At 38.1% G+C, this 14,172-nt stretch overlaps 1 protein-coding gene across 3 annotated transcripts in view; it reads left to right on the forward strand.

Moving 5' to 3' along the window:
• Positions 1–14,172, forward strand: part of Sorcs1 (sortilin related VPS10 domain containing receptor 1) — a 442,495-nt gene that overhangs the window by 270,750 nt on the left and 157,573 nt on the right. For all 3 annotated transcript variants that reach the window (XM_090345933.1, XM_090345930.1, XM_090345931.1), the window contains exon 4: positions 12,315–12,473. In XM_090345933.1, the coding sequence (XP_090202059.1) occupies positions 12,315–12,473 (159 nt within the window). The remainder of the gene's footprint in view (positions 1–12,314; positions 12,474–14,172) is intronic.

Below are 14,172 nucleotides of genomic sequence, written 5' to 3' on the forward strand. Positions count from 1 at the left end.
TTACCATAACAAAGATAGGGAACCAACCCAGATGCCCCTCAGTAGACAATTGGGTCCAAAAGATGAGGTACTTAGATACGATGGAATTCTATGCTGCAATCAGAAAGAATGACATTGCCCTATTTGTAAGGAAATGGAAACACTTGGAAAAGAATCATATTAAGTGAAGTAAGCCAGTCCCTTCTTTTCTTTCTCCTCCGTCTCTCTCCCTCTCTCTCTCTCTCCTCTCTCTCTCTCTCTCTCTCTCTCTCTCTCTCTCTCTCTCTCTCTCTCTCTCTCTCTCTCTCTCCTTTCTTTCCTTCCTTCTCTTCCTCTTTTTTTTAACCTCATTAAACAAATGCTAGTATTTATGGGTTTGTATTCATATATGTACGGGAAGGAAGATAAGAAAATCAGTGATGGCTTTCTCTATATTGAAATTCTTAAATAATTTGTCTTCTACAAGTATTTTTGAAGGATATTTGAAAAAAAATCCCAGAATAGATGCATGGCAATTCTTGTTAGTGTTTGCATGTATTAAACTTTAAAGCACATAAAATTAAAAAATTATAAGAAAGAGAGTTATGGTATTTTGATACAACTGTTAGGATAAAAGTTAGACAACCAATATATTTTTCTGGTATGAATGCATTTTGGCAAGTGACACATTATGGAAGGTTTCTAGAAAGACGTGAATTGGGTTTAAAATTGGTTTTGCTTTAAAAATTTTTCTTAATATAATGAAAAATATCACTAGAACCAATATTTGGATAGAAAGCAGAGAAAAGATTTATGTTTATAGAGGGCCTTTCTGACAGAGGAAATCCATGAGATATCTGTATCAGAATACTGTGATTTTCTTTTCATTTTTATCTTATGTGCTTAAAAGTTTTTATTTTTTATTTATTTTTATTAAAAAATTTATTAACAATGATTTTTACATCATATTTCAAATGACAAGTTTAACAAACAAGTGTTCAAGAAGGAAATCTCTATATACAATCACTGGCACTTAGTTTTTAGAACATAATCAAAATTAGGTTAAGGGTTTGTATAGCATAGATACATATGAATTTATGAAATAAAAACATTACGTCTAAGAGTCATAGGTTTTATGTCTATGTAGTTATGTTTATATTTCCAATACTATGTCCTTAGCATTGAGTATGCAAATAATGAGTCCTTGGTCTTGTACTATTTGGATCTAAAAGCCACATATTAAGGATACCATGAGCCTTTTTATCTTATGTGCTTTAAAGTTTTATATGTTTAAATACTCACAAGAATTACCATGGATCTATTATAGGTATTTAAAAATATATCCTTCAAAAATGTATGGGTAAGGGTCGGGAGTTTGGCCTAGTGGTTAAAGTGCTTGCCTAGCATGCACGAAGACCCGGGTTCAATTCGTTGGTACCACATACATAGGAAGATTATGAAATTACACGAGTTTGATAAATTTTTCTTTACTTTTTCTTTTCTGGTTAGTTCTGAAACATAAATTCAGGTCCTCAAACGTTCATTTAACTTTCTTGCTCACCACTGGCACTCTACATCTTAAACCATGCATTCAGCCCAGCTTTTTGCTAGTTAATTGAAAATAGTGTCTCAAAGACTTTTCTACCTAGGCTTGCCTCAAGCTACAATCATGTATATCTCTACCTCCTGAGTAGCTAGGATTTCAAGCTGAACTTATTGAATTTTTTTTTTAATTAGACAAGGTTGCTATTTCTTGAAATTTACTAATGCATTTAAAGTGTTTACTTCACAACTTTATGGTGGTCTGATATAAACAAAACTTCTATTATTAAATGCAAACTTACCATCCACCTCACAAATATGTGAATAACAGTACCAATATTGACAATAGAGGGCAATAGGAGAAAACCAGACACTTTCCTACTCTGCCTATTATGCATTAAAGAAAACCCTGTGAACTATTTAATACTTCATATAATCAAAGTCATCCACCTCTTCCAATACTAGTTAGTATCCTTATGGCCTCATATGAACCTTTGTCTGAAAGCACTTTCAGTTACAGAATAGATTGGTACTTTTTCTAATTGAATTTTATGATATTCCTAATTGAATTTTCTTGATGGAGAGTCATTCTTTGCTCAGTTGTGGCTGGCTATTTAAAGGATAGGCTAGATATACCAAAGACTATGTTCTTGTCTAAGCTCCGATGCATGCAAATACTTTATTTCTTTTCAAAAACGAAGGACTTTCATCAAAGCACTCAGAAGTACTACTCATGTGAAAACAACAGCTCTGGCGATTATGTCTGAAAGTGTAGCTTACGTGCTTTATTTACTTTTAGAGGGTTTATTTTGATTTTAAGTTTTTATTTCTTATTGTTATTATAAAGATTATGTAATGAGGGGAGGATTAACTAAATTAAGTGGGGAAACATTTCCTTTTGGACAATGTCACCCATTCCCCTGCTTTCTCAATTTTCCCCTCTGAACCTGCCCATAACTCTATAGCTCATGTTCAATATGAAGTCTAGAACCAGTGCTGGATTTGTTGACCCTTTGTCCCTTGATTTCTGAGCCCCACTTAACCTCCAAAGAAAGACAGATGAACAAGACAAAAAGAAAAGAAAAAAGAAGGAAAAACCCCCATTTCCTGGAATTCATTTTGATAAGTATTATTTCGTATAATCAGAGAGATGAGTGTTTGGATATAGAAGCAGCAGAATATTTTTCTATGCAGCAAGAAGCAAACAAAATAAAATAACCTAAAACAAAATTTGGAGATAGGTTTACACAGGCTTTAGGGTGATAAAAATTATATTTGCTAGGTGATTCTTGACCTATTTTCCTATCACTCGATCACGCATTTACTCTCTCACTCTTGAGCAGCTGAGACCTTTCTTCTGTGTTTGTTGGTCCAATGTTAGCTAAAAATTATAGTTTTAAGACACACATTTTACAGTGCCTACTCTTTCTGAGTAGTTTGGTTGTTTTGTCATCTGTACTGGTATAGTAGTAAGTATAGATGGAAAAAATGACTATTTTGCTATTAAGAAACTGATTGGAGGATCTGGGCATAGTGGCACATGTAATAATCCTAGCTATGAGAGATGCAGAAGTAGGGGACCATGTTTCCACCTTGGCCAGAACAAAATAAGAGATCTTATCTTCAAACCAACTGAAAACAAAGAGATCTGGAGCTGAGGGTGCCCTGTAGGACCAATGAGAGAGGCTAAGGCCAGATATGAAATCCCATCTTGAACATGGGATATACATTTCTAGTACAGCACAGTGTGGATATGAGTCTCCAAACACAGCTGAGGTCTTCCCAGATTTCTGAGATGCAGAATCCTGAGCAAAGCACAATGCTTTTATTAAGCTACTGTTCTGTAGCTTGTCCCAGAACAACATATAAATAGATCCAAGCTCCTTTTCTCTTTAATGTACTATAGTTGTTCTTTTTCTGAGAATGTATTTCGAGATGAAATTAACTCTAGATTTAGAATTGCATAAATAATGAACTCATAGGAAGAAATCGTGTTCAGCAAACTGCACTGCTGTCTTGCCTGCTCTGACAGAGCAAAGAAGAAAGGAGTTGGGAAACAAAACATGGCAGATAATGCTCAGGGATGGCTACTCAGGAGGGTGAGATCTGATGATTGCTGTTCACTAAAGTCCATGAGACTCTTATCTAAGAAAACCAGAAGTGGGGCTGTGGCTCCAGGAGTAGGGTGGTAGTCTTGAGCTGAAGAGCTCAGGGACAAAGCCCAGGCCCAGAGCTCAAGTCCCATGACCTGCACACAAAAAAAGGAAAGAAGGAAAGAAAGAAGGAAAGAAAGAAAGAAGCCTATTGTCTGTTGTTACATAACTAAAAGAAGAAGGAACCTCGCACATGGAATAGATCTCCTTGCTGACACTTGACACTTCTTCCAAGATGACCCTCTCCAGCCCTGGCTTCTAGGAGCTCCGCAGCAGAGCAGCAGAGATGATTCCCACTCCACTAATCTGCAAATCTGAGAAACCCCTGTGCCCCATCATCCTTTCAGGAAAGCTTTAATAGCCAAATGCATCAATAAGATCTCATGTGGCTGAGGCATCATTTGTCTCCCCGGTACACCTGATGTACTTGCCAGTTTATCATGACACATTCATGAAAGGAAGGAGAAGGAAAACATCCTGGCTAGGGGGATGATAGAAATGGTGCACGGGTTGAACGGGGGCACATCCCAGGCATTACTATTTAGAAAACAGTGATTCCTCTAGGTCTTCCTTTTCCATTTGTGTGACCTTTCTGCTTCACCCGTATACAAACTCCAAAAGAAAATGTACCCAGATTTGATGTTACCCTCATCAAAATCAGTGCTACAGATATACCGAGTGCTTCATCCTCCCTCCCTCCCTCCCTCCCTCCCTCTCTCTCTCTCTCTCTCTCTCTCTCTCTCTCTCTCTCTCTCTCTCTCTCTCTCTCTCTCTCTCTCTCTCTCTCTTGCTCTCTCTCTCTCTCTGTTTCTCTCCATCTGCCTTCCTTTTATCATTTCTGATGGAGTCAGGTGATTTCTTATCATTAAATGAACATCACTGCTTGTAAAGTTTTCCACGAGCAAAGAAGATGAATGTCTGTTTCTCCCAGCATCATGGCTCCCTCTGATAGCAGCTAGCATTTTCAAATGATGCGACCATTTGGCATTTATAGATCTTTGAGGATTTAAGGGAGATGTGACTCTGGGACCGGTAATGACCGTGGAAGTGGGTTCTGATTACATTTGAACGGAGGCTATGCATGACGCTGGGATTTTGAAGGCAGTTCAAACAGTCTCAAGGTATTTAATCAGTTACCATAGTGACTGCAGTAATAAAAATGTCCCCTGAATTTATACATCATTCTTTTCCACCGAGATACCATGCTTAGGTTTTAAAGCATGATGATTCAATGCTAACCATTAATCCATATTCCATATTGTTCTTACTATCACATTTGTATAGTAATAGCTACTTCTCCAGCAAAAAAAAATTGTGTCTGTGTTTTCTAGACATCAGTTAGACATAGGGTATGATCATTAGTTACACTGTGATGACTCTTAAAGGATTTAGTGTGAACCTATTTGAGAGCTAGCATGTAGAGCTGTATTTCTTTCTCTGTCGATCTTATCAATAGGTCACAGGGGCTTGTTTTGCTCATTTCACCCTTTTCTTTTTCATGCTATTTGAAGCACAAGGATAAGGAGAATGAAGGCCATTACTTAAGACGTAAAATGTTTGATGTCAGTGAGGACTGAATATTTTTACTTGCCAATAGTTAAAGCAATTGTATTTATTTCTTCCGGAATAGCCTGCTAATGCCTTATTACTACAACTCTCTATTATCTATTACTCAATTCATATTGTCTCTTCTGTTCTCCATCTGGACAGCATTTTAATGAGATCTTCAATGCAAAGTTATCCTCTGTCTCTGTTTCTCTGTCTTTTCTTTCTCTTCTTTCTTTCTCTCTTGCCCTCTCTTCTAGAATTCCACTATTATATTTTATCAGAATACAAGGTACTCAATTTGCTATCCTTTCTGAGAAAAAACTTTTTCTTATTTTCTTATCTGTCAAATGGACATAACAAACATCTTGTTCCAGTAATTTTTAACACAATTGGATGACTTCTTTAGCATATCAGTGTTTTTGGTGAAGAAATAGAAGCTCAGAAAAAAATAAAACAACACAAAAACTGTTTAAGTAAACTATGAGAAATTCCCAGTGTGATTCAGCTGATAGCCAGCAGAATTAACCCTCAAATCCAAACCTTTGGACCCAACCCCCATTCTATATCCTGGTAGTAATTTATGTTTGAGGTTTGATTAGTGAATGAATAGCCCTCACTAAATGTAGTCTCTTCCTTTGTCTTTAGTGAGGAAAGTTGCACACCCAGAAGGGCCATTATCAGCTTTAGAATTCTGTTCTTGGCTCTCCTGGTGGAGCACAAATCTGTGGTTCATAAGTGCTCTACCCTGCACACCATACCTGCCTGTGTGCATATGAGCAGTTTGTCTGCTTCATGGAGATCAGGACCACCCACTGCAAGGGATCAGAACTGGTTTTAAATGTGGAGTTCTCCAAGATGTATGAGGGAGGAAAGAATCACCTTCTGTCCGGAATAGGCATAGATAGCCTATGAAGTCTCTTTTTTGTTATCTTTCAAGGAAAGAATCCATGTGTTGTCATTTCTGGAGAACATATGTGGCTATGTTCTATATAAGATAGGACCCAGGGGTACTGGTGGAATGCACTTCCATTATGGCAATAAGTAATAATTAATATCTGGGTCTCATGACAAAATAATGAAGATACATGGGCAGGGATGACATTATATGACAGCACATGCTCTGTAAAAAAATGTAGTATAATGGGCCGGGAGTTTGGCCTAGTGATAGATAGAGTGCTTGCCTAGCATGCATGAAGGCCCAGGTTCTATTCCTCGGTACCTCATACATAGAAAAGGCCAGAAGTGAGGCTGAGGCTCAAGTGGTAGACCTCTAGCCTTGAGAAAAGTCCAAAGACAGTGCTCAGGCCCTAAGTTCAAGCCCCACAACTGGCAAAAAAAATGTAGTATTTTGTTCTGAAAGTCAGGTATTTGGGTCTTTGTTCCAACAGAGGTGGGGCATGGGATGTGGGGTGGGGGCGGTAGTTTCAAAGTAAACTCAGAATAGATTCTTTTGGAAACAATACCAAAGTTTTACAGCAATCTCATAGAATCACTTCTCATGTCACAAGTAGACGGTCTGCTGCCCAAATCTTCCTCTTGTCTCCTCGTATTGAATGGCGCTGTTTGGTGTTAATGAACAAAGCTGGTCCATTCATGATGCATCCATCTTTCACACTCATTTTCTATCAGCATTCTTAGTAGAAACTTTCCCTTTAATCATCCACATCTCCTTCTTCCATTGTATTATTTATCCCTCAGTGGATTTCCGCATTCAGGGCATTCAGGGATCCTTGTGTAACTTTCCCTGATATTGTCCTCCAAGCAGCTGCGATTGACTAACACTTATTGCTTTCCCCTCATCTCATCTGGGGAGGAGAAACGCTCAGTTCACATTGGGAATAAGCAGCTCTTCTACCCACATTGGTCAGCAAATTACTTCCTTGCTCTGATTGCATTTTGCTTAATTTGTTTTTAATTTTGAAGCCTGAGGTTTACAAAGAGCCTCTTCTTCTGTTTATAGACAGAAGTGTTTGCTTGGATAAAGTGGGAGGATGATAACTGGAGAATCCAATTGCTGCTGCTGTTGCCATTTATCTTTGTCCTTACCATTATCATTATGAAAAATATTCATTATGCACCTGGGATATGGGCACCTGGAGCTGAATTAATACTTGAACAAAACAGGAGAGCTCTCTACAGCAGTGGCACATTACCTCGGTTGATTTCAGCCCACAAATGACAAAGCACAGAAAAATCAACAAACAAAATGAGTAACACATATGCAGTACTTCCTACATTAGCACCAGGGAAACAATGAGGAAATGTAGATGCCAAGAGGTGGCAAGGTGCTTCTTCTTAACTCTAATCCATGTAAGCAGGTAGATGGTGGACTTTGACAAACAATATTCCTAGGCAAAGCATCTGGAGGGTAAATAAAAACAGATCTGCTCTAGGAAGAAAGCCCATCGGAAGTACCTGGAAGGTTTAAAAGGTCCCTCTGCCATGCTGTTGTAGAACTGCATGCTGTCAGCATGTTCTGAATCTAGAGCAAGTCAGTGAGTAAAGACGCATTTAATTTTTGGCTACACTAAGTTGTCAGAAGAAATACTACCAAAAGAAGAGGGTAGTGACACATTTGGAATCTATAAATCGTATTTCATGTTCATTTGTCATCACCTCTAGGAAAAGCAAATAAAGTTTCTCCCTCCTCCCCAAGTGGATGATGAATGATTGCTTAGAGCCAGGTGGTGGAGGCTTGTGTCGCTGGTATTGACTTTCTATAGAAAACAATTCATCTGCAAATGTGGCTAGCCTTGTACACCCAGCAAGGGACAAGCAAAGGGAGCTAATACAGCCGGGCCCATCACAGGAGCGGCTCATTACTTCTGTTCAAAGCCTTGTCTTGGCTCACCTTGTTTCCAGGTAGGATGGTGATTGCTTCAGGGGGGACATCTTTGGGCTGCATTCAGCAGAAGGTGGGAAACAAAGGATGCACTCATTTGTGAGTTCATTTAATCCTTTATAAGGAATATGGACTTATTATGAATAGGCTTTGTTCATGGAAAACCCCACCCCTCCTTTTCTTTTCAGAGCTTAGTTTAGAAGTGTGTACGTTTGGATTGGTGTCTTTTCCAAAGTTTTCCTAAAAGTCTGATATTCAGATCATACTCTAGAAACAAGAACATCATTTATTTAAAGTCACATGAACAAGAAGACCATAGTAAAATGTCATCCTACCTCAAAAAAAAAACTATCAATCAAGTATGTTGAAGAAATTCTATGTATTATTGTTGAAGAATAGTCATTACCTTGAACTTAGTCATTCAGAAAAGGTTCCACTTTGAAATGCACCTTCATTTTTATGTTTTTTTAATTTTAATTTTAATTTTATTATTGGGATAATGTATAGAGGGGTTACAGTTATATTCATCAGATAGTAGGTGCATTACTTCTCCCACATTGATATCCCTTCCTATGTTTTTGTCCCTGTTTCCCTCCCCCCTTCCCTATCAAATAAACAAATAAACAAGCATATATTCAATATACCAGGTAAAGCCTTTTTTCTTTCAAACCTTTTTTTTTTAAATTTTTTGCCTGTCTTCAGGCCTAAACTCTGGGCTTAGGTAGCACTGTCTCTAAGCTTCTTTTGCTTAAGGCAAGCACTTAAGACACAACATCACGTCTGGCTCTGTGTGTGTGTGTGTGTGTGTGTGTGTGTGTGTGTGTGTGTGTGTGTGTAATTTATTGGAGACAAGAATCTTACAGACTTTGACTATCAACCCTTATCCTCAGCTCTCAGCCTTCTGAATAGCTAGGATTACAGGTGAGAGCCATCCATGCTCCATGCTGAGTGAAACATACCTTCTTGAGGATAGAATTTATGTTTGTATAAGCTGCCTGTGTCTAGAAAGGATTACATTTGTCTCATATGGTTCAAATCTTTTAAAATTAATTTTATTAAATTACTTATCAATTTATCAATTTCTTTACTTTTTTTTTCCTGTCCTGGGGCTTGAACTCTAGGTTTGGGCACTATCCCAGAGCTTTTGCATTCAAGACTATCACTCTCCCATTTAAGCCATTTCCGACTATATGTGGTTAATTGGTGATAGGAGTTTCATAGACCTCCTGCCTAGGCTGGCTTCAAATTGAAATTGATCTTCAAATCTCAGTCACCTGAGTAGCTAGAATTATAGGTGAGATTTTTATAACATAAAATATCAAGACAAACCTCATGTCACTTAAGGTCAGGCAGGAATTTGAAAAGGTTCACTTTTTTATTTAACAATTCATTACACACCACTGCACCAATTAATTTAAAAGTTGTGATTACATAATTTGGATATATTATCCATGACTTTGTATGTCAGTGTGTGTTCTCTTGGTTGTATACTTATCATTCAGTTAAAATGATGTATACCAAGGTATTATATAAGACTAAGGAAAGTCCCTTAATTTGTAATTTGATAAATAAATGCAGATAAAGAAGCAGGAGGAATGCAATCAGAGTTTGTTTTAGAAGGATAATGAGACAATTATTCCTCTTTTTTTTGAATTCTGTGGTATTCTCATAAAGTTATTTGTGCAATAAGGGATAGCTAGAAGAATGTGTTCATATTGAACTGTTTGGAGTAGATTTGATCTCAAACTTGAGGGAATAACCCCTGAGATGTTTGAATAATACAGACATATACAGAGCTCACTTAGAAATTTCCTCCTTTCTTCCATTATTTCCAAAACGTTAGATTCCTAAATTGAGGCTATTAGTATTCTTCAGGGATTTTGATTTGCCTATTTTAACCATAAAAATATTTGAATAACACAGTCGTTATACATACATACATAATATTAAGTACTCATCTGTTTGAAAATATTTTCATTATTCCATCACCAATACCAGTAGGATCCAGATGGAAAATATCTCATATAGTCTTAAGGCTACACAGTATGCATATTAGAACAAAGTATATGGTTAATCAAAATTGATTTTCCTTATAGATATTTTGTAGGCTTAGTTTTCATTTATTTTATTTTTTTACCAGGTAGTCTATCAGGAAAATCAGACTATGAGATGAGAAGGGAAGAGAATATAGTCTGGTTTTCTGGGAGATAGAGAATTGGAACAAAATAAAATTGCCAACCTGAGACAATAAATTCTCCACAGCATAGAACTTTTTTATTTTATCATAGGGATGAGTTCTTAGCAGTGAAAAGAAGGTTGTTACACATTATTGTTAATTGCAGCACGATGGCTTATTTGTTACTGAGAAAAATGACAGATTTTTATGTACCAATAAATATGAAATCACCTGGAAATAGTTCTGTGAACTAAGGAGCTGTGAATTGCTTAATGCAGAGAGTATATTTTGATACAGCCATGTGAGTTTGTGTATAATAGATTACATAATGGCCTTTTGTCAGTCAGCCAATGAAGGAAGCTGTCTCTTTGATGAACATATGTCAGGACAAACCCATAACTATCAGAATTTATGGTTAGTGGGCAGTGACTTCTCTGGAACATGCTATGGGAGGCAATTACTCTCCAGTGTTGTGGATGCTTCCTGTTTTCTTCAAAGGACAGCTGACAGCCAGTAACATTAGCCCACTGACTTCCTTTGGTCTTCAAGAGGAGGAGGTTGGAAGAAGAGGAATGCACCTTAAATTCATCCTAGTTAACATAAACAGAGTTCAGGCAATGTCTGATACTTAATCCTTATGCAATTTTCATTGACTGGACACCTCTAGCAAAGGTGATACCAACCATTCTGGGGTTTTAATGTGATTGCTCTCAAATAACAGTGCATTAGGAAGGTTCTGTGAGTTTGCCTCATATTCTGTTCTTTCTTTCTTTCTTTTTCCTGTCTGTCTCTGTCTCTTTCTCTCTGTCTCTGCAACCCTCTCTGTCTCTCTTCTTGGAATTATTATTTCCTCTTTTGGTAATTTTAAAATTTTTTGGCATGACTTTTTTTCTGCACATCTTAGGTACAACCGTGCAATTTCTGTGCTTCTTGGAACAAACTTGGAAAGGTTGATAGGAAAACAAAATCTCTATGAACAGAATTAAAGTCGTCCACCTGTTTGGAGTTATTTGTTGTGCATTCTCACTGGCAGACGGGAGACTTGCAGAGGGTGGAGAAAGCACCCATCCCGAGAGGGGATGTAGGGAGCAGTTTTCACCATAGCTCTTCCTTTGTGTTCTACCATAGATTATTCAGAACACTATGGCCACGGAGCATGTGAGCATGTGAAGCGGTGATGTTTACATGTTCATAGATCATGTAGGAGGCCATGAATGTGATGAACATGCTACTACACTTTCCATTTTCCTTGCATTCATTTCTTTGCAAACTGGTCTGGTCATAGTTCTAAGATCACATGATTACTTGAAAAACTACTTCTGTTCATTCAGTTACTTGACACATCTTCATCAAGTGTGTAACACATGATAAGTCAGTCTAATTGTTGGGAATATACTTGTGACACACACACACACACACCACACACATATCCCTATTACCTTGGAGCTTAAGTTCTTATTTGGTGCATACAGATGAGAAGCACGGTACGTTTTGTAAGGAGTGATAAAGGCAGAGGGATAAAATTATCAGTACCCTATTGCTGCAGAAAGCTTTTAGGAGGTCAGACTTTGAAGGCTAATAGAATCAGAACACAGGTCAGATGGAATATGGTTGATGAGTTAGGAAAGTAACCACCAAACTGATGGAATCAGCCTTTTTATATGTCTGTGGCTTTCCTTTCCCACAAGTAACAGTCAATCTTGTTTTTCCCGAGTGCCCCTTGAAGATGGACCGTGGAGGAGGCACAATATGAACATTGGGGTGAAGGAACTGTTCTCAGTTAAAGAAACAACTGCAAAAAAAACCTGTAAAAGCTTGCAAAAATTAATAACTGAAGCAACTTATTAAAGGTACCCTGTAAAACAGAAGAGATGTAGCCATATATTTCTTTTCCCACTTTAACAAATTCACCTGACCCTGTGACTTGTTGGTGAAAATGTTTTTCTGACATTGGTCCAGGGTAGAAGAAACATGACAAAATCAGTTCTTGTCTTTGACTCCCCCTTGCATTTCTGTGATTTGTTGTCAAGTTTGGTAAATTCAGAAGCCTAACCTTTTTGTTGTCTTTTCTTTTCCAACATTTTTTTTAATGCAGATTATGTTACTCACAGACCCTGAGATTGAGAGCAGTTTATTGATCAGTTCAGATGAAGGGGCCACTTACCAGAAGTACCGGCTGAACTTTTATATCCACAGTCTGCTTTTCCATCCAAAGCAAGAAGACTGGATTCTGGCATACAGCCAAGACCAAAAGGTGAGTCTGTCTCCCTTCTTTCAAACAAAGGCGTCTACTCCCCTAGGAAACAGAGCACTGGTCAATCATCTCTACATACACCTGTTCTAATGAGATGTGGGGTAGCAAATGTGAGCTGAGGCTGCTTGCTTCGAGTAGATAGATATCTGGATCAGTATATAATATACTATATATCGTATATAGTATATATATATACATATGTACATGCTATATATGTAGTACCAAGTAAGACTTGGGGAGATAGTTCTGAGCCTAGTACGTAATATTAACCAACTATCTGTCAAGCATGTGTAATACTCATAAAGAGATAAGGTTTTGGGGCAGTGGAGGAGCTCATAATCTTAGAGGTCTCTCAGTAGATGATTGAGTGGCCGATGGGGTCTGTGGTGAGGTATCACACTGTGATGTGGATATCGATATCATTTAATCACTCATCTTTCAGGAAGCAAAGGTAAGAGAGAAGATAAACTTCAGAAACTTGTTCCAATTGGCCTTCCCTTAAGCCCCAGAGCTCAAAGACCCACAGCACCTGTTACAGTGCTATCTTGCGGATAGACTTTTAATATGCAGCCCTGTGGGTAGCGTTCAGTCTCTATAGCTGAAGCCTAAGGCCATCAGGAAGCTACTGACACCATAGATCCATAGACTGTTTTATGGACACGGATAGATGATCACTTTTTTTTGCTAAAAATGAACTTTACTCAGCCAAGTGCTGGTGACTCATGCCTGCAATCCTAACTACTCAGGAGGCTAGGATCTGAGGATCACGGTTCACAGTCAGCCCATGCAGAAAAGTTTGTGAGACTCCTATCTCCAGCAAACTATTCAGAAACAGCTTGAAAGTGGACCTGTGGCTCAAGTGATAAAGTGCTAGCCTTGAGTAAAAGAAGTTAGAAATAGTGCTCAGGTCCTGAATTCAAACCCCAGGATCAGCACGCACACACACACACACACACACACACACACACACACACACACACACACACACACACACGCGCGCGCGCGCGCGCGCGCGCCTGCAACTTTATTCAGAAATTATCAAAGGAAACATAATGCCCAAAAAAGTAGGAACATTAAGAATCAGCTAAAGACCTGAGAGAAATGGCCAGAGGACAATGAGAATGATCATAGTTGTCTCGGGACTGTTTTCATATAGTGATGAAGTTGAGAGAGAAGTCTATTTCTTAAATCATAAAGCAAGATGCCAGTGGTTCATACCTATAATCCTGTCTACAAAGGAGACTGACATCGGAGGACTGCATTTCAATGCCAGCTCACTCGAGAAAATGAATCTACAAGACCTTTTCCTTTCCAACTAACCAGGAAAAAAAAATCAGAACTGAAGGCATGTCTCAAGTGGTAGAATGAGATCCATGAGTAAAAATTCTCAGAGCACAAAGCCCTGAGTGCAGAGCCCCAGTGCACACATGCATGCGTACACACACACACACACACACACACACACACACACACACACACCCCCTACAGGCATTAGTTAAACCAGTGGCGGTATACATCTATAATTCAATCACATTTTAGCAGAAGAAGTAGAAGTAGAAAGATCACAATTTGAGATCAGCTTGATCTACATAGTGAGTTCAAGACCAGCTTGTTCTTATTAGAGGGACATTTTCTTAAAACTTCAATGAAAAATCATTATCCTATTACTTGTATACTGTATACCAGATTTATCATTTGT

Source organism: Megascapheus bottae, chromosome 15 (genome assembly GCF_031878675.1).
Source record: "Megascapheus bottae isolate mThoBot1 chromosome 15, mThoBot2.hap1, whole genome shotgun sequence".
Classification (NCBI taxonomy): domain Eukaryota; kingdom Metazoa; phylum Chordata; class Mammalia; order Rodentia; family Geomyidae; genus Megascapheus; species Megascapheus bottae.